Here is a 24,169-nt window from a genome sequence, read left to right on the forward strand (position 1 = left end):
GTAGATTAACCCGAATGGTCCAGCCTGGTGCTGGTGGACCTTAGCAGTTCTTCCATTGGAAAGCCGAGCTCAGCTCCCATTCCTAGCAATGAGGTCCTTAAAGGATAGACTGAACGGTATTCGGCGAGTCCTGGCCTTTATATCCCGAAACCAAAACTAGTGAGAGTGGATTGCTGGAGAGGAGCTCCCATCCTCCCCACCACCCATGGGGGGAGTCATCTTGTAAATATATCTAATTGCAATAACATCTTAACAGAAGGAAGTATCAAATAGGCATTTCCCTGCTGTTGATCACAGAGAGAAATTATGTCGAAAGACCAAAAGCATGGGACCTGTTTGAAACTTTCTGTCTTAAGATGCTTCTTGACATGCTGCACAACTACATGCTCAGCAGAGGTGTTTAAAAGCCCAGAAAAAAAAATTAATTTGATTTCAACATAAACTTCTCTGAAGGTTTAAAGTGGTTTTGCTTTTAATTTTCTTTCTTGCATAGTTAAGTGTGTGATTGAAATGTGAAGAACAGATACTAATAATGTTGCTGTGTTGTTTCACTGACTTGAGTTCTCATTCCAAATGGTTCAGGTTTTATACAGAATTGTGTAAAATAATGTTCATCCTTCATTCTGTTTTAATAATTTATTTTTTGCACTACTGTATCCTTTTTTCTACAAGTATGTAACTATTTAAGTGTTCGTTACTGAAAAGCCAGTTGCTTTATTTATTAACGTGGTTTACCATTTACCAAGGGGGAAGTAACAGTATTAGAAATGTGCCATTTTTGCTTTTATCACATTTTACTATGTTTGATCCCAGTTCTCGAGCCATTTTTCTATCTACCCCATTGGATGCTTAAAGGAAGTTCAGAGTGACATTGAGATCACCAATCTTCACAGGTTCCATTTGACTTTCAGTTTGAATTCAACAATATAAAATACATAAGCGATTTGGTATACATTATAGAATAAGCCATGGTAAAGTAAAATAAAACATGTTCTATATGTTATACAGAGCAGGGCTGAAGGAATGCTTTTCCTTGAATGAAGAGTTGAATCAGAGGAGCATCATTTAGTATGATCTATTATAGGCATTTATCTCAACAGTCTAATTCTAAAGGTAAATCATTTCCCCTCAGTGCAGTTAGGAGTGGGATTTTGAGGCAGGATGATATTTAACCCTTCAGAGGGAATGGTTTTCACTTTGTCACATCATAGCCTCCATATCCCACCTCTTCTCAGGGCTCTGAGATTCACAACCTGGCTAACATGTGTAGAAACACATGAAAAAGGGCTGTTTGTTACTACAAGTATAAAGAAGCCAGTAGAAAAAGTAGAACCCTTAAAAAAAACAAACTGTTGTTTTGGTTTGTAAATCTCTTTAAAGGAAACAGTGGTTTTTATCTAAGCACTGCCTTTCCTCCTAGCTGCTGTGGGCCAAAGATTTCAATATAGGGGAAGAATAGTGAGTAAGAAGGTAAGAAGGAGCTCCTGTTTAGCCTGCTTTGTGCTGGTGTGATTCCTTTAGTGCCAGGAGAATCTGAGAAATGCCATGAGAATGGGGTATACAGTGATGGAGTAAAGAGATTAGGGCAGGCAAGAAGTGAATCCTACCATTCGCACTGTCTTGCAAATGATCCCCTTACAGATGCTAAACGGATGCAGTGCAGCCCATCCACCTCATTGAGAAGAGGTGAGTGCCTCACGTAACCAATCTGACTTCTTCCGTCCTCACCTCTGGCCAGAAACAGAGAAGGGAGAGTGAGGTGATCCAGGCAACAGAAAAAAGATTCACATAAGCAGAAACCAAATGATCTTTTCTGTACTTCCTAAGTGGATGCTATATGTCAGAGCATTATGTTACCAGGCTTGATGTTTGCAGCCAGACTTAGCTAGTGAAGAATGGAAGTATAGGCATGGTCATTGCCTAAGCAAACTCTACAAGGCTCAGGGAGTGGGAAATTAAAGGCTCCCCCTCCCACTCGGTGCCCAACCACTAATCGTAGCACAGTCCTAGTAAAATATTCTCCTGTTATCTAGTGTAAATGCAGCAAAGAAAATGTCATAAGCATCTCCCCTTGGTAGATGTTTTTGTTTTGTGATTTAACTTGTTTTTGAGCCCACAGGTTCCTCATATAGCAAATGGTAGTAATTATCACATATAGGGTTGTTATGAACGTTATATAAGGTAGTATATGTAAATCACTTAGCAGAGTGCCTAGCACCTATGAGACATTAAAAACATAATAGCCATGATTAGGTTATTCATGGTCATAGAATATCATCAAGGGCCCACATTTGCATAAAACACTGGCTTTATACACAGTACCCATATCTACCCCCTTTAAATGTGGTTGGAGGGATCCACACCACTGATTCTGAGACCATAACTTGATGCTTTCCAGTTAATTCCTTTTAGAGCCAGGTCTGCTTGGGAAAATGAAAAGACTAGAAAACAAATGAGGTTAGAGACAAAGGAGACTTCTAGGCCAGTACATTTTCCCTATTTCAGTAGGACTAAAAAGTAGTGCTCTTTGGAGGTCTAGAATTTCTGATATAGTGGAAACCTGAAGTTCTACCTCCGTTAGAATAACCAATTCATCGCTTCTTTTTTTAAGATTTTATTTATTTATGAGACACACAGAGAGAGAAAGAGAGAGAGAGAGGGAGGGAGGGAGGGAGAAGCAGGCTCCATTCAGGGAGCCCGACGACGTGGGACTCTATCCCGGATCTCCACGATCACGCCCTGGGCTGAAGGCGGCGCTAAACCACTGAGCCACCCCGGCTGCCCATTTTGCTGCCAAGTTCTGGTATAAAGAGTGTACAGAGAAAAAACATAAGCCTAAGTCTAGGCCAGAAGTACAAGACTTCCCCTTTGGTAGATAGTGCCGTTTATTTGGTTAATTTTCTTATCATAACCTAGATTATTTTCTCTGTGTTTGTGTGTGTGTGTATATATATATATATATATATGTGTGTGTGTGTGTGTGTGTGTATACATACGTATATATATGGTACCAAGCAGATATTATGCCTTTCTGCTTTGTACTGTACCACTGCTGCTAGCTAATAACCAGCAAAATGTAGAAAATGAACAATGATAAACTAATTCTCTGTAGACATCCTGGAGAAAAGAGTGCCTGCCCCTGACTTAATGGAGCAGAGAACTGACTATGTTGAGAATTTGCCTTTTCCGAAGGCTGACTGCTTCTAGCCCCATGGCATTTCCAGCTCTGCCTGTGGGGCTGGCCTGGCTCAGATAATCCCCTGTGACTGGCCATTGGAGCAGTGGAGCTCCTGAGGCTGGTTCACAGCACCCAGAGGTCTCTTACTGTCAACAGATTGCATGCTGTTGATAGACCAAAATCCATCGGGGATTGTGTTCCCCCCTGCTAACTCCTTTTCCAAATTGGGAGCTTCATTTAAGGACTCATTCCTTGAGTTCCCAACATAATTAACTTTGCATCCATTTCTGTTTACCAAGGCAAAATCATATCAGAAGTGTATAATATAGATACAAATGGAAGGCAGCCCAAATAATGGAAAAGGACACATTTTTTCAGCCCATCTGGGGCTTGAGAAATGAGGCTTTGATTTATGATTGAAAGCAGTTCTGAAAAGCAGCCAGCTGCATGGGTTTCAGTTTGTGGCCCTTCCTGAGTGCAGAGAGAAAAAAGGAAAAGGAGTCACATAAAGTGTACACATTCAGTTCCTCTTAGAACGATAGCTCCCACTGTTCAACTGTTTAAGATTCTGGATAGTGCACATCCAGAGGTGAAATAAAGACATTTTCACTTATAAATGCGCTAAGTTAACCTTGAGAGAGAAGTGCCTGTAATCTCTGTTTTTGGTGTCATTTGAAAGCTTTTGCTTCATGACTCTATAGCCGTTTAAAAATTTGTTGCAGCAAATGTGATTAACAGAAGTTTACAAAGCACCACTGTAGCTTATGCGTCATGTTCAAAATTGCCTAACATTTATCTATTGTCAAAGCAACAATAAACAACAAAATAAAAGGAGAGCAAATAGGTCAATGTGGCATCATAGGCTTATTTAGATAAACTAGTTCCATCATTTCATGTAGCCCTCAGTCATGCCAGGATTAAAATATCAAGCAAACCACTCAAACAGTCACAAATATGTCTGTGTGTTTGTTAGTCTAGTTGTTTGTTCAGCAGCCATTTTATTTTCGCACTGTAATAAACTGAAAGGGGAATTAAGATAATGCTTCCCCCCCATTGCTATTCAACTACCTCTATATGCTTGGTTTCTCTTTAGGGATTTCTTTCCTCCGGATCTGTACAAAAATGCAGTTTCAGCTTATCTATGTTGTAACAACAATGTGATTGATACAGACAGTTGCTGTGAAAGCTGTTCATTCATTAGAAATGTTTACTGTTGTTTCACTTTGTATCTAACGAAACTGTACCCGTAACCTTAGGTCAAGAATGACCCAAAATAAGTTATCATTTTGTTGGAAGCAGAATAGAAAGGAAAGCTATCGGACCATCTATTTTGTTCTTGTTCCTGTTTGCTTATAATACATTTGACCAGATCTTTCAAGAAAGTAGACTTGCCCTCAGAGAGTAAGCTCTCATGTATTTGAGAGTGAGGCTGCCGTGAGTTAGTTAATGTGACTGATGTGTTAGAAAATCTGGCCATAAACTGTTTTTTAAAAATGCACCAGAAAATCCTGTTAAAGACTTATGTTGTAAACATTTTTGCCAACAATCCACCCCGGGTTTGTTTGTAAATCTGTTCGTATGTTGAGTTTGCTTAAAGCAGAATACACTACCTACTCTGTTTCCTCTGCCATTATAAAATGTTTGTGAAAAACAAGTTACGTGTTTTTATTTCCATTAAACCAAGTCTCCACGATAGGCTAAAGCTAAGGCCCAAAGCGCAAACCTTTTGACAAGAAAATTGGTCAAACTGCCTGGGATAGTGAGCGATATTGACCGAGCTGAGTCCAGCAAGAGAGATTCAGCAACCTCTCCTTTTCGGTACCAGTTTTAGTCTCCTGCCATCAGTGACTTTGCACAAGTTCTGTTTTGCCCCTGGGAAACAAAGTACAAGTGGAGCCGGGACAATTAGAATGATAGCAAATCCCACTTGGCTTGACCTTTGTGTGACAAGGTCTTTTGGGTAATTGAGAAAAAGGAGAACTCCTGACCACGTAGATCCCAGTAGATCCCGGAGGAAACACTTGGCTCTTTTGGAGTTGTGTGCCCAGTCTGCCACTCTCTGGCGGTCAGGAGATAGAGCGCACCCTGGCCAAAGGCACGGTCTTCCCTCTCAGGCAGTCCTGCCCAGAATGCCTGCATAACCCTCTCTGGAGAACTGCATTGGGTCATCTAAAAAGAAGGTCTCATTTGCAGTTGTCTTCCTGGCCTTGAGCAAAGCCAAAACCAACACTTTCTGCTGCTTTTCTGGGATCCACCCTGGCACAGCTCCTATGAGTTCTCTGGGGCCAAAGATGCCACCCTGGAAGGAACGCCCAGTCTCAAAATGAGATCAGAGCAAGAAAAAGAAAGAACAAATGCCCTAGACCCACAGGCTACCAGATACTTCAACTTTTCCTTCCTCTCTCTGATGATTTCATCACTCCCAGGAGGGGCTGAGGTGGGATGGGGAGGGACCGGTGTCAGTACTCCCCATATTGGCTTCTTCCAAGTAATGCAGGAATTTCCCAACTGTATTTGTCCACGTTCAGCCCAATGTAAAGGCATGCCCTGGTCAAGGAAGGAGGATACAGGCCCCAAGGAGCCCTGCTTCTGGATCTCTGAGCCCCCCTTTCCCCCCACTTTCTGGTTTTCTGTGATTGACTTTCCCATTCCAACCTATACTTGGATTGACCAGCCATCCATGTTTACTGCCCACCTTTATACACATGTATTAGCAAATATAATTATTACCTTTAAAAGCCCTGAAAAACCCTTCTCTTCCATCTACTGAAGTGCTGGCTCCAAACCCCACTGCAGAGTGCTGCCTAGCTTCCAGTGAGTTCATATTAACCATTTCTGGATGCCACAAAGTGCAACAAATTAAGTTCTGAAATAACCCACTCACGCGAAGTCCAGTTTTGCTCTCAAAATCTTGTTTCTCTTCCATTTTAGAGGTACATTGAAGGAATATTCAGCAGAGTCATGGGGGCAAGGGAGATCACTGCCCCTTTGGCCCTCAGGCTACCTATTGCCACTCCCAGCATACAGCTACATTCTCAGGGCCACATGCTCCTCCTATAAGCCCTACAAGGACCAGCCATGACGGGGGAACATTGTGCCCACAAGTGGCATCAAGCCCTCTGTTTAGGCCCTCTACAGGGATGAGTTCACTTGGAAGTGGCTAACTGTGATGACTGAAGTTGCTACATTTCACTTCCTGGGCAGAGCTTCATGCGTTCTCTTCTCATAGTCACTGGGTTTGGTCCTCCATCCTGATCAGGGAGGCTGTTTATGCCCAAACCCAAACAGCGGTCATCTATTCAGCAAGCAGGAGTCATGTTCTTACACCCCGAGGCATCCACAGGCCCAGCTAATATCCATTAAATGTTCACTGCATGCCAGGCTCTTTACTAGGGTGTTTTGTTTTGCTTTTTAAGCATTTAGCTTCTCATTCGAGCCTCACTATAATCTACAGAGTAGATCTCTATTCCCATATTCTGGGTAAATAAACTGCTGCACAGGGTTGGTTATGTGACTTGCCTATGGTCCTCCCAGTGAAAATCCGGGCAGTCTGATTCCAGAGGCCACACCTTTAAATGCTACTATGAGTCACCCATGATGCAGTGGCGTGGACCCAGGACAGCGGCTCAGCTCGTGGGTACCCTGCGGGGGAACTTCCAATAATAATGACAGCAAAACAGCAGCACTAGCAGCCCCCATTTATTGGGGGTGCACTACAGGCGGGGGCACTGTGCTCATCACAGTCTGGGTTAGTCCTGAGGCAGGTGCTATTGCTACCCGCTGTTGACTGAGGACACTGTGAGGTCAGACAGCCTGGATTCCAGGCCTGGCCTCCTTCCTTCCTTGCTTTGTGGCCTTCCATGAGTTGCTTTCCCTTTGTGAGCCCCAGGGAGGAGAGTGGCAGGCCTTAATTCCTGTGTTCTAGTGTATTCTTTCTAATTCTAAACCCCCAGAGACTTACCCCTCTTCCATCTTTGGAGCCCTCCTCCTAAGTGACTACAAACTCAGGGGCGCCTGGCTGTCAACACGGCTTGCCCAGCTAGCTCCTCTCCCCTACCCACTTCTGTGGCTACCTGACTCTTCTCCCGTCAGCGAAATACAAGTGTAGATTTGGAGATCCAAAAGGTAAAACAAGGGAGAAAATCCAGATGCTGCAACCACATGGTTCTAAAGTCATACATCCCAGAGCCGGAGGAGGCCTGAAGAAATCATCAAGCCCAGTTTCCTGCTTCTGGCTGGTATTGTTCTCCATGAGGTCATGGCCAACTTAGAACCTCATATTTGATGCACACTCTACACACCAGGGGGGCTCCCAGCTGCCCCTCTTCACCTGGTGAATGTTCTGATGGGGGCGGGTATCTTGGAGATGGAGCTTTCACTGGGAAGAACAAAGAATTTTTTTAAAGCAGCTACAGCCTAGTTGGTAAGGCCCCTTTGGGGATGATTCTTTCTCGGTGTTTCCCCCTGCCCCCATTCACCCACTGCCTCGCCTTTTTCTCTTCAGATGGCTTCTCCATTCAAGGAGCTTGTATTTCTCCCAACCTGCTATTTGGGAGCAACAAACTCTAGAGTCAGGCTATTTAGGTTAGACTCTTGCCCCCTGCCACTTAATACATATGTGATCTTAGCGGGTGATGAATGGGTTCCTCTCCTCATTTACATTTTTGTCCAAACATGGCCTTCTGGGGCAGGCTATTAACACATACTCAGCCGATTCCCCCGAAGGGGAGGGTTTTGTTGACCATCAGCAATACAGGGTTGTAAGTCCACAGACAAGGAACTTTTACGGTTGGTTAAAGGTGCTTTGAATTTTCCTGGGAGCAGGTTGTAACATCTTACTGGTTCCCTTACTAATTAATGAGTTAAATAAAATCTTAAACATGTTTAACATTAAAAAATAAATGAAGTGGGAAAGGAACCTTCTGGCACTCACATCTATCTCAAAGTTCAGATGTGGGGGTGTTCACCACAGGCATTTCCACCTATAGGAACTGCCAGGAAAATAGAGGCTCAGCTATAGTGGCAATTTCTAGTTCAGGCTCTATACAGACATTAAAACCTCTAGCTCATTCACTTCTTTTTTTTTAAAGATTTTTTTTATTTATTCATGAGAGACACACAGAGAGAGGCAGAGACATAGGCAGAGGGAGAAGCAGGCTCCCTGCAGGGAGCCTGATGCAGGACTCCATCCCAGGATCCCGGGAGCACTACTTGAGCCAGAGGCAGACACTAGCGCCGAGCCACCCAGATGCCCCCAGCTCATTCACTTCTTAATGGAACAAATGTTTGCAGGACACATATGCTAGGCATTGGGGTACAGAGAGGACCACAACACTCTCTGCGCCCTTGAGCGGCTCGCAACCTAGGGAGGAAAACACAGAGCGTCACACAGAGCATAGTGGTGCCTCAGAGGAAAGGCACCTCATCTTGCTTGGGGAGGGCTTCAGGGAAGGCTTCCTGGAGGAGGTGATGCAGGAGCTGAATCATGAAGGATAAGTTTTCCAGATGAAAGAATGGAAAAGGGTTGAGGAACATTCCAGGCAGAAGATACATGTGAAAGGATCTGGCGGTCTATAGAAAGAGGACTTGCCAGCCGTCCAGAATATGGTGAGCAATTCAGCCTCTCAGAGCACAGGGCTGACGGCAGAGTGGGAAAGCAGGGCCCGATCTCGGACACTTTCTTTTTGCCCTGACTTGAAACCACCAGCTGGCCTCGGGAGACCTGGGTGGCACACCCGGCACGGCGGAGGGGCCTCGTGAACGAGAGCCCTGCTTGCTGACCAGGTCAGGGTTTGTTGTGTAACCGCCACGGGTGACCTCTTGGCACCGTCTGACTTCTGGCGCTGAGCCCAGCAGCCCCCTCAGGGTTGGGAGGGGAGGAAGACAACGAGGGTTTGTGGGAATGAGAGCCAATCGTTAAGGTTTCAGAAATCTTACAAGCCAGTTGTTGCGGCCTTTACTTTAAAGATAAATTGCATACACTTACAATGAAATAGATTACTTCAAAAACAAATATATACACAATTAAATAGATTACATTAGAAACAAAGTATATACTCAAAGCTCATCACATCCTAATGATTGTACCACTTTTTACTCTTATACTAAGCTCTTATTTAGGTCCTACTGTGTCCTTAGGGTGGAAATGCTACATAATAGCTTGCCACTGAGCATCTCTTTCCAAGTCCCTGTTCAGTAACAAGTCAGGTCCCTGGCTGAAATTAGCCAGGGTGGGGGTATTTACACCACACTAGAAACTAGGCTCCCCTCCCTGAGAGCAATTTGCTGCATTTTTACCAGCACACCCCTGGCTCTGGGTCCTTTTCTTTCTCCCTCTCTGTACTTACCTCCAAGGCCAATCGCTGTTTTCAGGAAAAAGAGCAATCCTGAAAACTAATTTATGTGGATATGCGAAGTGCCAGGAGTCTAGATTTCTGGCTTGGGCTCTTAGGTAGTTTGTTCTTCAGCAGAGATCTTCCGGAGTGGCCATGATGGTATGATCAAGAGATATTTTTAGACCTGCCTTTCCAGAGGCGGTCGAAATGTAGACGATAGGAGTACCTGGGGGGCTCAGTTGATGAAGCGTCTGCCTTCCGCTCAGGTCATGCTCTCAGGGTCCTGAGATCTGAGCCCTGCAAGGTGGTCCCTGCTCAGCGGGGAGTCTGCTTCTCCCTCTCCCTCTGCCCCTCCTTGCTGCTTGTGCTCTTTTTCTCTCAAAAAAAATAAATAAAATCTTTTTTTTTCAAAGAAAGAAACGTACATGATAGACTACAATCTCCTACGCTTTTGCTTAAGATCATCGGTCAGCACCCACCCCTTTGAACCACAGGCTGCAATCATTCCCCCTGCTTAGGATTTCAGTGGAATTAAGCCACTGAATCCCATTCATTCCCACTGAGGTCGTGACAAAAATGGATGTACATTTTGTTCCCAGCCCAGGTACTCCCAACTTAGGGAGCTTTCCTTCCACCACCACTACACAAGGATTAAAAATAATAATCATAATCATAGCTGGCAGCAGCTAATAGATATTGAGTGCTTACAATGTGCCTTAACACTCAACAACAGGTCTATAAGGCAAATACTATTAATTACCATCCTCATCTTATAGACGAGCAAACCGAGGCTCAGAGAGATTGAGGAACTTGCAGGGAGGCACACAGCAATCAAGCGGTGGAGGGAGATGTAAACGAGGCAGTCAGCCTGTTTCCAGAGCTCTCCCATCTCACCACGGCAGGGAGCTTTCTCCCATCAGGGCTGCCCTGGTGGCCCTCCCCATGGCTCGGCCTGGGCTCAGCCCTTGCTCTCTCTGACCAGCCTTTTCCTCCTGCCTGGTCGTTGCAGGTTGGCACACACAGGGGCACTAGCCGAATGGCTGAACTTGAGTGTTAACGTGAGAAAATCACAGAAGCTGAGAAAGTCCCCGATCCTTGCCATCGTATGATCCTTCCAAAGAATAAAAAAACAAACAAGCAAGCAGATCCAAACTCAGGGTTTATATAAAAACTAATTTGTACTAAGCTATATGCAGTATGCTCTGGAAATGGAACATGAATTTTAAGTCAAATGGTGAATATTGGCTTTGTCCAGTCCTGTGGGTGAAGCTTGGTGAATGTATGAAAAACAGTGTCCGTGAATGCAAGGCCTCGATCAAATGCTGCCCATCCATGTTGTGTTCTGACATGTGGCTTTTGGTAGCAGACGGTCCCTCACATTTACCATCAGGGCTACTGGGTTTCATGGCCCTGGCTCTCCCCGTAGCTTCTGGAGAAACAGCAAAAGCTTGAAAGACCTTCCAGGCCAAGACCATCTTGTCCTGACGCTTTGGTCATCTGAGCAGATGGTTGAGCTTTATTCCATCGTTCTTTATATTGCTGTACCTCAGTGGTTGTCATCATGATTGTGTCACACACAAATGCAGAACATTACATATCTGCTCTTTAGAAAAAGACACGCCCACGTGAACACATGCACACAGACGCACTATTTTAAATATACCCTGTGTAGAGTTTACAAACCTCTGAATCCATGAAGTCCATTCATGTATTTTCTGTAAATGAACTTGCTACACACTTAAGTCCACAATCTTGAACAGGAAGCTGTAAGCCAGAAGTGTTTTGAAGCCACCAAGGTTAACATGAGAGCCCATCACAGTCCAGGGACTTGGTAGTGGTTCAGCACATCAGGATGATATGCTGAATTTGGACTTGACCCAAACTCCCAACTTTTCCAGTTTGAGAAGTTCAAGGACAGCCCCCCACACCTCCCTCTGACTCAGTCTCCCTGACATGCTGGCTGCTGGGCTACAGCCTAGAATTGTTTAGCTGTAGACAAGCAAATACAAATACTCACCAAGTCTCTCTGGGGCCATTCTGTGTAAAGAGAAAATGTATATAAGTTTTTCTGCCTTTGAGAATCAGTTAAAAGCCATATACATAGGTACGTATATCTGGGGGCTCTCAGCCCCCTGACATGTATCCATCACCCATCGTTCCCTATTTGCTTCCTGGCTTCTGATGTGGACCCTTCTTGGAAATAGTCCTCTGACTCTAGGGTTTTTTTTTTTTTATGATACTCACACACACACACACACACACACACAGAAAGAGAGAGAGAGGCAGAGACACAGGCAGAGGGAGAAGCAGGCTCCATGCACTGGGAGCCCGACGTGGGATTCGATCCCGGGTCTCCAGGATCGCGCCCTGGGCCAAAGGCAGGCACCAAACCGCTGCGCCACCCAGGGATCCTGACTACAGCCACGTGGACATTGACTTCCTGTCTTACTCATCTGGTTGTCTCTGTCCTTGTCTCGCCACACTTGAGCCCTGCTGTCCTGGATCCATTGTCATATTTCCTGTTTCCCTCCCCTGATCCTTTAAGTGCTTATGTTCTTGAGGCCGGCATGACACTGTTCTGTCCTCTCTTCCCCCAGTAGCCTCTGAACACTGCATGGCTCTCCCAGCCCAGGGTCTCCCACAAATGGGCTGCACCTTATTCTTCTGAAGAGGTCCATTATGGCTTTCTAACACAGATTTGCATTGAGATGATGATTCCCATGGATTTCAGCTTTGCCAAAACAAAACAAAATCCACGAAGGAGATTACACTTAACGTGATGAGCATTGCAAGATGTGTGAAATTATTAAATCACTATATTGTACACCAAAAATTAATATAACATTGTTTGCCAACTATAATACTTCAAGAATAAAAAAACTTTTTTTAACCCCACAACTCAGGAAGCCACAGTGACACATTTTTTTAAGTCTAATCTGACTATCCTCTCTTCCTTTGGCTTCTACCATTCAAATCTCCCCCATTGCCAGGAGTAGCAATGCACCTCTCCCGACCTCTCCCACCCCTGAGCTGGGCAGCTAAAGACTAGAACATTGTTTCTACTTGGCTAAAGGAAAGACATCATCAGATTGAACCCATAGGCATATATGTGGGGGCTCATAAACAAAGTGACCTCATTTCATTCTCTTCAAACAGCATTTTAGCTAGATCAATTCTACTAACAGCCATGAACGGGGGGTGGGGGGGAGAGAAGGACTATCAGTTTACAAAACAGGATTATGGAAATCTGCAAAATGGGAGCTAGATAACTGTTGGGTGAACATTCCTCATTGACCTAAAAGTACATTGCGGGAAGAAAATAGTGCATTTCTGATAATGAATAAATGGCATCTCTCCCTAGCCTTTTTAAATTAACAGTGATGCATATACACTGTAATTTTTTTTAAGATTTTGTTTATTTATTCATGAGAGTCGTACAGAGAGAGGCAGAGACACAGGCAGAGAGAGAAGCAGGTTCCCCTCGGGGATCCCGATGTGGGACTCGATCCCAGGACCCCGGGGTCACGCCCTGAGCCGAAGGCAGACGCTCAAACGCTGAGCCACCCAGGCGTCCCATACTGTGATCTTTTCAAGGGCAGTGGAACTGCATTCTGAATCATTGTCTCCAGAACTTATCTTGAGGAACATGATAGTCAAATGTTCCTAAGTATCTCCACTCATCTGGTCCTTGGGACATGAGTTGATACTTGTACAGGAACAATGTGCCACTAACTGTGCCAGTTTGGAGTCTCAATAGTTCATCTAGAAAAATATCGGAGCAGGAGGTTTAAGAACTCCAGGTGTTTTAATTTGGGAAAGTGCAGCCACGAAGCAGGCTGGGACTTCGATAGAGACCTGGTAGAGAAGAGAAAGCAGCATTAGGTAAGATGGAAGGTGGAGAGATTGCCTGGTTTGCCCTTGGAAGGGGGAGAGGGAGTGGAGTAGCGAGCTGTCCCAAACCAGTGGTGGCCACGACAGAGTGGCAAACTTGGGGAAATAGACATTTGTCCCTGTTGTGGGCTGATTTGTGTGCCCCCCACACACACACACAAAATTCACATGCACAAACCCTAAGTCCCCAGAACCTCAGAATGTGACTGTATTTGGAGATACAGCATTTAGAGAGGTAATTAAGGTAAAATGAGGCCATCAGAGTGAGCACTGATCCCATCTGACTGGTGTCCTTATAAGAGGAAGGGCCACATGAGGACACAGAGAGAGGATGGCCATCTGCAAGCCAAGGAGAGAGGCAGGAAGCACCAGGCCTGCCGGCTGGACTTCCAGCCTTTACAGCTGTGGGAAAGTAAATTCCTGTCACGTAAGCCCTCCAGTCTCTTATTTGTCATGGCAGCTCTAGCGAACACACCCGGTCTCTCTTTTTTACTTCCTAGGCTCTAAACCTCCTGCTTATGGGGCTGGGGGAAGCCTCCACTGATGAGCACTGGGGGGCGGGGGGCAAGGCCTCTCTAGCAGCAGCAAAAGGTGCATCAGGATGGAGTTCGTCATCATTCTTGCTTGCACTGACCTGATCTTGTCTCCCTAGGCCCCCCCCCCCCCGGGACTCTAGGAGCTACTAAACACCTGGAAATAACTACATTTTCTCCCTAAATCCATTAGAAATGGTTTCTGCGGCTTCTAATCAAGACCACCAACTTCTATGATTCAGGTCTACAAAGTCTCCTGAGGGTCACTCAGTTACAGATGCTGCTAAGTGTCAGGCAGGTTCAAAGTCTGCTGGGGGTGACGTCAGGCATCTCGGGCATCAGGCAATTTGGGCAGTGCTCCAGCCATCTGAGGTGCCGGCAAGGGGAACACCCGGCTGAGGGATTTTTAATGTGACCTGAGGCTCTGACTCGGACTTCTGATACCTCCAACCTTCCTCAGCTGTGTCTTAGCAATCCCTTGGTCTTCCTCGCTCCATTCCAGCCTGTGGAGTCCGGGCATGACTTGGAAGTTAATCCTTGGGCAGCAGCACGGACAGCTAAGGGGGTGATTCCGGATTTCTTCCTCCTCTGGAGGAACTCAATAGGATTACTCAACTGAAAAGGTGAAAATGCAAAATAAAACAAAAAAACCCAGGGGGTGGTACCTGGGTGGCTCAGTGGTTGAGCATCTGCCTTTGGCTCAGGGCACGGTCCCGGGGTCCTGAGATCGAGTCCTGCACCAGGCTCCCCGCAAGAGGCCTGCTTCTCCCTCTGCCTATGTCTCCGCCTCTCTCTCTGTGTCTCTCATGAATTCAAAAACAAAACAAATAAATAAATAATAAAAAACAAAACAAAACCAAAAACCCAGGAGACAAATTGAATTTGTCTGAAGTAGAAGGCCTTCGGGCATTCCCTGTATGAAGGAGCATATTATACTTAAAAGTTTACCCAATCCCTCCTTGAATAGTTAACTTTTAAAAACAAACAAACAGGGATCCCTGGGTGGCGCAGCGGTTTGGCGCCTGCCTTTGGCCCAGGGCGTGATCCTGGAGACCCGGGATCGAATCCCACGTCAGGCTCCCTGCATGGAGCCTGCTTCTCCCTCTGCCTGTGTCTCTGCCTCTCTCTCTCTTTGTGTGACTATCATGAATAAATAATAAATAAAATCTTTAAAAAAAAAAAAAACAAACAAACAAATAGCTTTTTCCTGGGGGGAAAAAAAAGGTCAGTAGAGCAAAGGTTTCTATAGCAACCTGGCAGCTGTACCTCTTGTAACCTATGAAATCATTACATTATGAGGTGCAAGTAGGTCAGAGAAGAGCCTTCTGGGAATGGGCTGACCAGTAGTTAGTTACGTAACTGGAGTGAGCGAAGGTTTCGCCCGGGCCACTCCCCCAGTGGCCGAGGAGGAGGCAGCAGGTGTTTACAAACGCCCGAGGCCGGTCAGGCAGCCCTGGTGTGGGAAGGCTGTGGGGACTGGGAGTGTGGTGGCGGCGGCTAGGTCTTCAGGAGGGGGGTGCCGGAGGACAGAAGAACACGACACAGCAGAAAGCCTAAGACCCGGCTCTGCAAGCCTGGCGCTCCTTGGCGAGGAGACCCCCCACGGTCTGCTGCGCTGGCAAGAGCTGGCAGGCCTCTGTCTGGGAGGCCAGGGCGCAGGCGAGTCCAGGCCACCGGCCGTGAGAGCAGAGCCATGCGTGGGCAAGACACCCAGAAAGCCCAGGAGGTGCCTGCTCGTGGGTATACGCGCGCAAAACCCCCAACCAAGACCAAACCCACGCTTGGGGGGCCAGCGGGGTTTAATTCCAAGATTAAATGGGCTAATCTGCCCGGGTCGCCACATCCCCTGCCCTCATTCGCATGCCACGACCTCTGACAACCACCATGGCCCTTCCCGTTGTGCCTGCAAGTGTCAGGTGAAAGCCGAGGATTAACACGGAGACTGCGGGAAAGGAGTACCCACCATTCGTTTCTTTCATCTCAGCGACAGCTCTGCAAACGCGACGGAAATAAATTAATCAACCCGTTTTCGTTGGGTGTGGGGGCCTGCGGGGCATTATGTAAGGCGGTTCTTCTATTCTGCACCTGCTGCTAAGAATGGGGTTCGATTTAGGGAAATTTGTTTCCAGTCTGGGTCATACACTAAAGGAGAGACACCCACCCACACCCTCCTCCGCCTGGGGGGGCGGGCGGGGAGGAAGTCTGTCACCTGATCAACATCAGCCCCCTGCAGAGGGGTCAGAGTCCCTAACCTCGCCAGGCACGCCAGTGCAAAACCACTTCCCGGACCCTAGAAGTGGCTCCTCGGTCAACCTCCTTTGGGTCTCGGAACCCACCTCTCCCCTCTCCATCCCCCCTCCAGGCAGCCAACTTGGGCACCTTATTTGTGGTCCCATTTGATCCCATTTGTCCGAAAGCAGGTAGGAGTAAAGATGGGAAGAAGGCGAGTGTGGAGTGGTGGGAAGAGGTGGCAGCTGGGGTTAACAAGCAGCCCTAGCACACTCAAGCGTTGGCTCTCATGCTAAAGTCCAGGGTCATTTCCAACTTGCTCAGTGACCTTCAGTCTTCCCTGAGTCACCGGGAAGACTCAGCTGCGGCTGAGTCATAGGCAGGAGGCTAGAGACTGTTTGCCTCTCGCATGCCTTCTTCTCTCTCTCCTCCCCTAGTCTCCCTAGCTGCTTGAGGAGGGGGCTGTGTCCTCTCTTCCTTTTATGAATGTCCTAATGGATTGGGAGTCACACAGAGCTGCCATTTATCGTCTATAGATGACTTCCTCCACCCGAGGCTTAATTTCCTTACCGACCATGTGGGGATGAAACAGTTCCTCCATATTACAGCGCAGGATTATTGTGAAGTTTAAATGAAATAAGTCACGTAAATGATTTTTTTTTCAGAGTTCCTGTCACAGGGTGAGTACCTGAAGGTTGTGAATCATTAGGAAGTCATGCCCCCCAATTATTTTGGAAAGCTTTTGGCAAATCAGTCTGTGATGAGCTTGGTTAGTGAGAATGTTTTCCTTGGAACCTAATCACCCCAGAGGAGGAGGCAGTGACCCCATCAAATTTCTGCCTCTTAAAACCTAAGGACCAGCCCCAAGCATGTGTTTGGTCACATCAAAGGGCACATACCCCACAGAGCTGTGTGTGAGACCCGGGCTTCTCTCTGTGCCCCCCATCCCTTACCCCTGTGCATGGTAAGAAACAGATCATGCTCTAACTACCTTCTGTTTGTCAGACTTCTGCCAAGGGCAGAGTTGTCCCAGGCTTTTCCACAATTATGCTAATGGAATGGTTTGTCCAACCCATTTAGAAAAGTGCTATTGTTCTTACTGTCAGTAGAAAGTATCCTTTGGCCACCTGGATGCCCCCTGAGCTCCCTGCACCTCTGATGTCCCTTATAGGTGTCTCTTGGTCACTCTCACATACTCAGACAGTGGAACTGACCAGTCCTCAAATTGAAGGCTATTTTGCTAGTTTCTTTCTCTGGGAATAGTGCATTAATCAAGATGTTTTTCACTGCATGTCTTCCTTCCTTCCTCCCTCCCTCCCTTCCTTCCTTCCTTCCTTCCTTCCTTCCTTCCTTCCTTCCTTCCTTCCTTCCTTCTTTCCTTCCTCCCCTCTTTCCTCCTTCCTTTCTTTCTTTCTTTTTTCCTTCCTTCCATCCTTCTTTTTTCCTCCAGAGAAAGAAAAGTCTGCAAGTGAGTTTCCATTAAATGTTACCAGGTCTTTCCCACAACAGGCTCAGAAAGCCAATTTCAGAGCTGGTTGTGCTTTGACTACCCACCCCCCACCCTCGAAACAAAATGACCGATTTGCCATAGCCTTTCTTTTTTTTTTAATTCTTTAAATTTATTTTATTTTTTTTTTGTTTGTTTGTTTGTTTTTTTGTTTTTTTTTTTTTTTTTTTTTAATTTTTTTTTTATTGGTGTTCAATTTACTAACATACAGAATAACACCCAGTGCCCGTCACCCATTCACTCCCACCCCCCGCCCTCCTCCCCTTCTACCACCCCTAGTTCGTTTCCCAGAGTTAGCAGTCTTTATGTTCTGTCTCCCTTTCTGATATTTCCCACCCATTTCTTCTCCCTTCCCTTATTTTCCCTTTCACTATTATTTATATTCCCCAAATGAATGAGAACATATAATGTTTGTCCTTCTCCGACTGACTTACTTCACTCAGCATAATACCCTCCAGTTCCATCCACGTTGAAGCAAATGGTGGGTATTTGTCATTTCTAATAGCTGAGTAATATTCCATTGTATACATAAACCACATCTTCTTTATCCATTCATCTTTCGTTGGACACCGAGGCTCCTTCCACAGTTTGGCTATCGTGGCCATTGCTGCCATAAACATCGGGGTGCAGGTGTCCCAGCGTTTCATTGCATTTGTATCTTTGGGGTAAATCCCCAACAGTGCAATTGCTGGGTCATAGGGCAGGTATATTTTTAACTGTTTGAGGAACCTCCACACAGTTTTCCACAGTGGCTGCACCAGTTCACATTCCCACCAACAGTGTAAGAGGGTTCCCTTTTCTCCACATCCTCTCCAACATTTGTTGTTTCCTGCCTTGTTAATTTTTCCCATTCTCACTGGTGTGAGGTGGTATCTCATTGTGGTTTTGATTTGTATTTCCCTGATGGCAAGTGATGCAGAGCATTTTCTCATGTGCATGTTGGCCATGTCTATGTCTTCTTCTGTGAGATTTCTGTTCATGTCTTTTGCCCATTTCATGATTGGATTGTTTGTTTCTTTGGTGTTGAGTTTAATAAGTTCTTTATAGATCTTGGAAACTAGCCCTTTATCTGATATGTCATTTGCAAATATCTTCTCCCATTCTGTAGGTTGTCTTTGAGTTTTGTTGACTGTATCCTTTGCTGTGCAAAAGCTTCTTATCTTGATGAAGTCCCAATAGTTCATTTTTGCTTTTGTTTCTTTTGCCTTCGTGGATGTATCTTGCAAGAAGTTACTATGGCCGAGTTCAAAAAGGGTGTTGCCTGTGTTCTTCTCTAGGATTTTGATGGAATCTTGTCTCACATTTAGATCTTTCATCCATTTTGAGTTTATCTTTGTGTATGGTGAAAGAGAGTGGTCTAGTTTCATTCTTCTGCATGTGGATGTCCAATTTTCCCAGCACCATTTATTGAAGAGACTGTCTTTCTTCCAATGGATAGTCTTTCCTCCTTTATCGAATATTAGTTGCCCATAAAGTTCAGGGTCCACTTCTGGATTCTCTATTCTGTTCCACTGATCTATGTGTCTGTTTTTGTGCCAGTACCACACTGTCTTGATGACCACAGCTTTGTAGTACAACCTGAAATCTGGCATTGTGATGCCCCCAGATATGGTTTTCTTTTTTAAAATTCCCCTGGCTATTCGGGGTCTTTTCTGATTCCACACAAATCTTAAAATAATTTGTTCTAACTCTCTGAAGAAAGTCCATGGTATTTTGATAGGGATTGCATTAAACGTGTATATTGCCCTGGGTAACATTGACATTTTCACAATATTAATTCTGCCAATCCATGAGCATGGAATATTTTTCCATCTCTTTGTGTCTTCCTCAATTTCTTTCAGAAGTGTTCTATAGTTTTGAGGGTATAGATCCTTTACATCTTTGGTGAGGTTTATTCCTAGGTATCTTATGCTTTTGGGTGCAATTGTAAATGGGATTGACTCCTTAATTTCTCTTTCTTCAGTCTCATTGTTAGTGTATAGAAATGCCACTGACTTCTGGGCATTGATTTTGTATCCTGCCACGCTACCGAATTGCTGTATGAGTTCTAGCAATCTTGGGGTGGAGACTTTTGGGTTTTCTATGTAGAGTATCATGTCATCGGCGAAGAGGGAGAGTTTGACTTCTTCTTTGCCAATTTGAATGCCTTTAATGTCTTTTTGTTGTCTGATTGCTGAGGCTAGGACTTCCAGTACTATGTTGAATAGCAGTGGTGAGAGTGGACATCCCTGTCTTGTTCCTGATCTTAGGGGAAAGGCTCCCAGTGCTTCCCCATTGAGAATGATATTTGCTGTGGGCTTTTCATAGATGGCTTTTAAGATGTCGAGGAATGTTCCCTCTATCCCTACACTCTGAAGAGTTTTGATCAGGAATGGATGCTGTATTTTGTCAAATGCTTTCTCTGCATCCAATGAGAGGATCATATGGTTCTTGGTTTTTCTCTTGCTGATATGATGAATCACATTGATTGTTTTACGGGTGTTGAACCAGCCTTGTGTCCCAGGGATAAATCCTACTTGGTCATGGTGAATAATTTTCTTAATGTACTGTTGGATCCTATTGGCCAGTATCTTGTTGAGAATTTTTGCATCCATGTTCATCAGGGATATTGGTCTGTAATTCTCCTTTTTGGCGGGGTCTTTGTCTGGCTTTGGAATTAAGGTGATGCTGGCTTCATAGAACGAATTTGGAAGTACTCCATCTCTTTCTATCTTTCCAAACAGCTTTAGGAGAATAGGTATGATTTCTTCTTTAAACGTTTGATAAAATTCTCCTGGGAAGCCATCTGGCCCTGGACTCTTGTGTCTTGGGAGGTTTTTGATGACTGCTTCAATTTCCTCCCTGGTTATTGGCCTGTTCAGGTTTTCTATTTCTTCCTGTTCCAGTTTTGGTAGTTTGTGGCTTTCCAGGAATGCGTCCATTTCTTCTAGATTGCCTAATTTATTGGCGTATAGCTGTTCATAATAGGTTTTTAAAATCGTTTGTATTTCCTTGGTGTTGGTAGTGATCTCTCCTTTCTCATTCATGATTTTATTAATTTGAGTCTTCTCTCTCTTCTTTTTAATAAGGCTGGCTAATGGTTTATCTATCTTATTAATTCTTTCAAAGAACCAACTCCTGGTTCTGTTGATCTGTTCCACAGTTCTTCTGGTCTCGATTTCGTTGAGTTCTGCTCGAATCTTTATTAGCTCCCTTCTTCTCTTGGGTGTAGGATCTATTTGCTGTTTTTTCTCTAGCTCCTTTATGTGTAAGGTTAGCTTTTGTATTTGAGTTCTTTCCAGTTTTTGAATGGATGCTTGTATTGCGATGTATTTCCCCCTTAGGACTGCTTTTGCTGCATCCCAAAGATTTTGAACGGTTGTATCTTCATTCTCATTAGTTTCCATGAATCTTTTTAATTCTTCCTTAATTTCCTGGTTGACCCTTTTATCTTTTAGCAGGATGGTCCTTAACCTCCATGTGTTTGAGGTCCTTCCAAACTTCTTGTTGTGATTTAGTTCTAATTTCAAGGCATTATGGTCCGAGAATATGCAGGGGACAATCCCAATCTTTTGGTATCGGTTCAGACCCGATTTGTGACCCAATATGTGGTCTATTCTGGAGAAAGTTCCATGTGCGCTTGAGAAGAATGTGTATTCAGTTGAGTTTGGATGTAAAGTTCTGTAGATATCTGTGAAATCCATCTGGTCCAGTGTATCATTTAAAGCTCTCGTTTCTTTGGAGATGTTTTGCTTAGAAGACCTATCGAGTATAGAAAGAGCTAGATTGAAGTCACCAAGTATAAGTGTATTATTATCTAAGTATTTCTTCACTTTGGTTAATAATTGATTTATATATTTGGCAGCTCCCACATTTGGAGCATATATATTGAGGATTGTTAAGTCCTCTTGTTGAATAGATCCTTTAAGTATGATATAGTGTCCCTCTTCATCTCTCACTACAGTCTTTGGGGTAAATTTTAGTTTATCTGATATAAGGATGGCTACCCCTGCTTTCTTTTGAGGACCATTCGAATGGTAAATGGTTCTCCAACCTTTTATTTTCAGGCTGTAGGTGTCCTTCTGTCTAAAATGAGTCTCTTGTAGACAGCAAATAGATGGGTCCTGCTTTTTTATCCAGTCTGAAACCCTGCGCCTTTTGATGGGGTCATTAAGCCCGTTCACATTCAGAGTTACTATTGAGAGATATGAGTTTAGTGTCATCATGATATCTATTCAGTCTTTGTTTTTGTGGACTGTTCCACTGAACTTCTTCTTAAAGGGGAATTTTAAGAGGCCCCCTTAAAATTTCTTGCAGAGCTGGTTTGGAGGTCACATATTCTTTTAGTTGCTGCCTGTCTTGGAAGCTCTTTATCTCTCCTTCCATTTTGAATGAGAGCCTTGCTGGATAAAGTATTCTTGGTTGCATGTTCTTTTCATTTAGGACCCTGAATATATCCTGCCAGCCCTTTCTGGCCTGCCAGGTCTCTGTGGAGAGGTCTGCTGTTACCCTAATACTCCTCCCCATAAAAGTCAGGGATTTCTTGTCTCTTGCTGCTTTAAGGATCTTCTCCTTATCTTTGGAATTTGCAAGCTTCACAATTAAATGTCGAGGTGTTGAACGGTTTTTATTGATTTTAGGGGGGGATCTCTCTATTTCCTGGATCTGAATGCCTGTTTCCCTTCCCAGATTAGGAAAGTTTTCAGCTAGAATTTGTTCAAATACATATTCTGGCCCTCTGTCCCTTTCGGCGCCCTCGGGAACCCCAATTAAACGTAGGTTTTTCTTCCTCAGGCTGTCGTTTATTTCCCTTAATCTATCTTCATGGTCTTTTAATTGTTTGTCTCTTTTTTCCTCAGTTTCCCTCTTTGCTGTCAACTTGTCTTCTAGGTCACTCACTCGTTCTTCCACCTCGTTAACCCTCGTCGTTAGGACTTCTAGTTTGGATTGCATCTCATTCAATTGGTTTTTAATTTCTGCCTGATTAGCTCTAAATTCTGCAGTCATGAAGTCTCTTGAGTCCTTTATACTTTTTTCTAGAGCCACCAGTAGCTGTATAATAGTGCTTCTGAATTGGCTTTCTGACATTGAATTGTAATCCAGATTTTGTAACTCTGTGGGAGAGAGGACTGTTTCTGATTCTTTCTTTTGAGGTGAGGTTTTCCTTCTAGTCATTTTGCTCAGTGTAGAGTGGCCAAAAGCAAGTTGTATTGGGAAAAAGAGAAAAAGAGAGGAGAGAAAGAAGGAAAGAAAAGAGAAAGAGAAAAAAAAAGGGAAGAAAAAGAAAAAAAAACGAAAAAAAAAAAAAAGAAGAAGAAAAAGAGAAAGAAAAAGAAAGGAGAAAAAAAGGGGGTGGGGGAAGGAAACAAATCAAAAAGCAAAACAAAACAAAAACAAAAACAAAAACAAACAAACAAAAAAAGAACCACCGGGGAGTATCTTCTGATTCTGTGTACTTTAAGTCCCTTGGCTTCTCCTGGAACTTGTCAGTCTAGCTGGTGTTCTGGGGGAGGGGCCTGCTGTGCTGATTTTCAGGTGTTAGCAGTTGGGGGAGCTGCTGTGCCCCTGCCTGGTGCAGGGCTCGGTGGGGGTTGTTTACCCCGTGAGGCCGCAGGAGGAACAGCCCCAGTGGCGGGGCAGCTCTGGGAACCTGGATTCAGCTCCGGCAGGAACTCCGAGCTCTCCGTCTGCAGGGCCTGGAGGCTCCGGGCGGGGCCGCTGATCTGCTCAGCTGGGGCAGGAGCGTCCTCGCTGTCCTGGGCCCTCCCGGCCTCTGCCTGTCCCGGGGGAGGCCGGATCCTGGGCTGTGTCCCGGCGCCCTGTGCTCCGGAGCCTGCGCTGGTGGATTCGCGCTCCCGGGCCGCGCAGCCCCCTCCGCGGAGCTGCCGCCCGAGCCCCTCCGAGCTGCTCCTGGAACCGCGCAGCCCCCTCCGCACGGAGCCTCTTCTTCTGCCCGAGCCCCTCCGAGCTGCTCCCGGGGCCGCGCAGCCCCCTCCGCGCAGCCCCCTCCGCGGAGCCGCCGCCCGAGCCCCTTCAGCTGCTCCGGGTCCCGCCGGGTCCCGCCGTGCGCGCTGCAGCCCTTAGGGAGCTCGGCGCACTCTCCTGGGCGCGCAGGTGCTGTTAGTGTCCCCGGGAGCCCGAGGGCATCCCCGCCCTCCTGGGTCCTGCTCCAACTCCCCGCGAGCCCCTTTCCCCCGGGAAGGTCGGTGCAGCTCCTGCTCCTCCGGGACGGGGCTCTCCTGTCCTGGGGACACTCGCCCCGGCCTCAGCCCGGCTCCTCGCGGGGCCCCTCCCCCTTGGAGGCCTTTGTTCCTTTATTTCTTTTTCCCCGTCTTCCTACCTTGATAGAAGCGCGAACTCTCCTCACTGTAGCATTCCAGCTGGTCTCTCTTTAAATCTCAGGCCGAATTCATAGATTTTCAGGATAATTTGAAGGTTTTCTAGGTAGTTTGGTGGAGACAGGTGATTTGGAGACCCTACTCTTCCGCCATCTTGCTCCTCCCCCCAATTCTTTAAA

The 24,169-nt window shown here is 45.5% G+C and overlaps 1 protein-coding gene across 6 annotated transcripts in view; it reads left to right on the forward strand.

The window, feature by feature from the left end:
• Positions 1-4,832, forward strand: part of LONRF3 (LON peptidase N-terminal domain and ring finger 3) — a 40,155-nt gene extending 35,323 nt beyond the window's left edge. For all 6 annotated transcript variants that reach the window (XM_025431288.3, XM_025431286.3, XM_025431294.3 and 3 more), the window contains one exon: positions 5-4,832. In XM_025431288.3, the coding sequence (XP_025287073.1) occupies positions 5-160 (156 nt within the window). In that variant the 3' untranslated portion in view covers positions 161-4,832. The remainder of the gene's footprint in view (positions 1-4) is intronic.
• The last annotated feature ends 19,337 nt before the right edge of the window (positions 4,833-24,169 follow it).

The sequence above is a fragment of the Canis lupus genome, chromosome X (genome assembly GCF_003254725.2).
Source record: "Canis lupus dingo isolate Sandy chromosome X, ASM325472v2, whole genome shotgun sequence".
Lineage (NCBI taxonomy): Eukaryota > Metazoa > Chordata > Mammalia > Carnivora > Canidae > Canis > Canis lupus.